The 2,976-nt window shown below is 36.6% G+C and overlaps 1 protein-coding gene across 1 annotated transcript; it reads right to left on the bottom strand.

The window, feature by feature from the left end:
- Nucleotides 1–1,750: 1,750 nt before the first annotated feature.
- LOC142357257 (neuroserpin-like) lies at nt 1,751–2,758 on the bottom strand (the record flags this gene model as incomplete). The annotated part of the gene is made up of 1 exon (XM_075408906.1): nt 1,751–2,758. A coding segment is annotated over exon 1 (905 nt), but the record flags the coding sequence as incomplete, so codon positions are not given.
- Between the last annotated feature and the right edge of the window lie 218 nt (nt 2,759–2,976).

Genomic DNA, 2,976 nt, shown 5'->3' with positions numbered 1-2,976 from the left:
GTACCATTCTTTTATATTTAATTCTGAGCTCAGAAGGAGTCAAAATGGAACCGTTTGAACGTTTGCTAAGTCCATCTGAAATTTTAGCACAGAAAGCGCTAAAATGATCCGAGCTTTCCAGAAATTTGTTAAATCGTCTCAGCTTTGCTTCATCCGATCCAAATTCAAAAAATATTTCCGCAATTCATTGACTTTTTCATTAACTTGTCTTTGAAATTCTCAGGTACTTACTACCTAACTTTTTTCTATGTGAACCAACTATGAATTCTAACAATCGGACGTTGATTTCACAACAGACGAAATAGTAAATAAATATCGTTAATGTAGATAAAATTTGATTTTCAGATAAGCATGAACAGAAATTTGCCTAAACTAAAAAGAGTTCAAACATGAATTAGGGAGAAATTCTGTTGCTGAGGAGGTTCAGAAAACAACTCAACAAAATTTTTTTCGTCCAACCACGGGATTTTGTTCTTACTTGAGCAAAGTGTGAAACTGAAAACAAATCTCAAGAAAGGCCAATTTCACGTGTGGAGAAAGGAAATGGACTGTTGATATTTGATTCTTTAAACTGTTGATTTGTTGCATTAATGACCATAGTTATGGGATGTTTTCGTTGGTGTCCCTCTTTTTCACCCCTATTTATTTAACCCCTATCATTTAACCCCGATTTTTTCACCCCTCCATCCATTAACCCCTCTATCATTTAACCCCACTATCATTTAACCCCTCTATCATTTCACCCCGATTTTAATCTTTTGTAAAATAAGGACTATTTAATTAGCAATATAGCCATTTGGCCATGCCTCGCGGGTCATGGCCATGCCTTAGCAGCCTGTTGGACTTGATATGAGACTATCACAACCAAACATGGGATTAAGTTATCTACTTAATTATGACAAAATATGCCTCTAATGTCGACTCCTAGTTTGCGGGATGAAATGATAGAGGGGTGAAATCATATACAGGTTAAATGATAGAGGGTTTAAAATATACGGGTTTAAAATATGCGGGGTTAAATAAATCGTGGTGAAAAGAAGTAGAACCGTTTTCGTTTGCGCCCCCCGTTTTTGAGCTTCATAAATCACTTTAACTAATTTTTTCTTGTTCTGTCAGTAATAATGAACATTCTATGAGCTGAAGTAGAGCTAAATGGGTGCTGAGCAGAATCCCATAAAATGAGATTTAAAACCCAATAATTCCCTTGCTCTGATTGTTTGATCTTAAACTCCTTACGTTAAAAGCAATTTTTGCAAAAAACCTAAAAAATAGCGTAGCGAAACTGTATCTGTGTTCGCTTGGGCAGAAGGGTGGTGGCCACAAAGAGGCCGAGTGGAGTATAACCCGTCCGAAATGCATAGATAATCAAGGGACGACAACGGATTAATTTGAGATTTCGGATCCTTTCCGTTTGTGCCCCCGTCCCCACCTTATTGGACGCATTTTATTTGCATACCCCAGACGCACGCGCCATATCTTCACATTATGATTTACTATATAAGACGCGTGTTCTGTAACGTAAATGAAGTGCATAACAAACTCGGGGCACAAACGGAAAATATCCTATATTTCATCCAATAAATCTTCCCAGCTGAGAAAAATTTTCAAAATTTTCTCCCGCTTAGAAGGTGTTGGCTTATTTTCAGAAGTGAAAGAACGCATAAATGTATCGATATGACAAAAATCCAAATCTGACCAATAACTGCTGAGTATAAAATGCAGTTTTTTTACAGAGATCAAAAGTTCTAACCTTATTCCAGACAAGTCTGCTTCCTCTCCAAAAGCGGCCTGAACTCCAAGTTTTTTGAACAAGGGAATCAATTCAACTTTCGCTTCCACTTTCACTTTGGGTAACTTGACTTTCAGTTTGGTTTGCCTTGCTTCGTAATGAAAGAGGTGCTTGAGAGTTTCGGGCTCCAAATATTTGAAAAAGTCGGTGACATTTAACCCTTTTTGAGGTACCAAAATACCCATTACCCAATAAGTTTCCATTGTCTCTGCCCAGTAGGGCAGAAAACAAAGCGCAAATTTTTCCTCATCTCTTCTAGTGTAACGAAAATGACTTTTCTGATGCATGTAATTTGCTTTAACAGTTCTTGTGCTTGAAATAAAAAAGTCGCCCATTTTTGTCATTTCTTTCTTGAAAGGGTTCGCCCAATTAGCTTTCATGTACACGGCATTTACCAATGCGAGGACGGTCAATGGGTTTGTTCCTTGAACCAGGTTCGTTATCAATCCGTTAGTTTGTTTCTCAACCCAGTCATTAACAATTTTTTCACCAGCTGGTGTCCCGAAAGCAACAGGTTGAACATGCGCTAAGAAATTCTTCTTCAAATATTCAACGTACTCAGCAACGGGGTCAAAACCAACCTGAAGAAATAGTCCATTAGCAATTGTAAGAGTAAACTGACTATTTGATGATGCAGTGAGAAGTTTGATGACGTCTTGAGCTTCTTGTCCATTACTGTCTTCAACTGAGAGAGCTTTTTCCAGTTCTGTCTTCGTGACTCCGTTAGCACCATGTTTTAGCATGTACATACATATAAACACACTAATGGGAGATATAGCACTGTTATCGCTTTCTTGTGAGGTAAGGTAGAGTGCTGTCAAAGCGTGACCAAAATTTGCTGCAGTCGTGAATTTTTCTTGGGACATGTTGTCTGAGATCAGCAGTATTATATATTCTAAGTTTGTTAAACAAAGATTGATGTTTGTTCGCTTTTTGTTTAAAACTTTGTCTGGTACTGAATTTTCGACGACGTTCTACTATTTTAAACTATTAAACTAATACAAATGTTTTTTTTTGCAAACGCTTTTAGTAAACGCACATTTTTGCGTAAAGTTATTAATAGTAACTCAGACTAACATTCATTATACTTAATTAAAAAGTAGTGAATACCATTTATATTTGTTCTCATTTTTAGTTTCCCTTTTAATTTCCTATGAAATGATAAGTAGGAAATTGTTAATGAATTG

This window comes from Convolutriloba macropyga, unplaced genomic scaffold, assembly GCF_964194025.1.
Source record: "Convolutriloba macropyga unplaced genomic scaffold, txConMacr16.3 SCAFFOLD_6557, whole genome shotgun sequence".
NCBI lineage: Eukaryota > Metazoa > Xenacoelomorpha > Acoela > Convolutidae > Convolutriloba > Convolutriloba macropyga.
The sequence above is the reverse complement of the archived record's forward strand: the minus strand, read 5'-3'. Positions and strand labels throughout refer to the sequence as shown.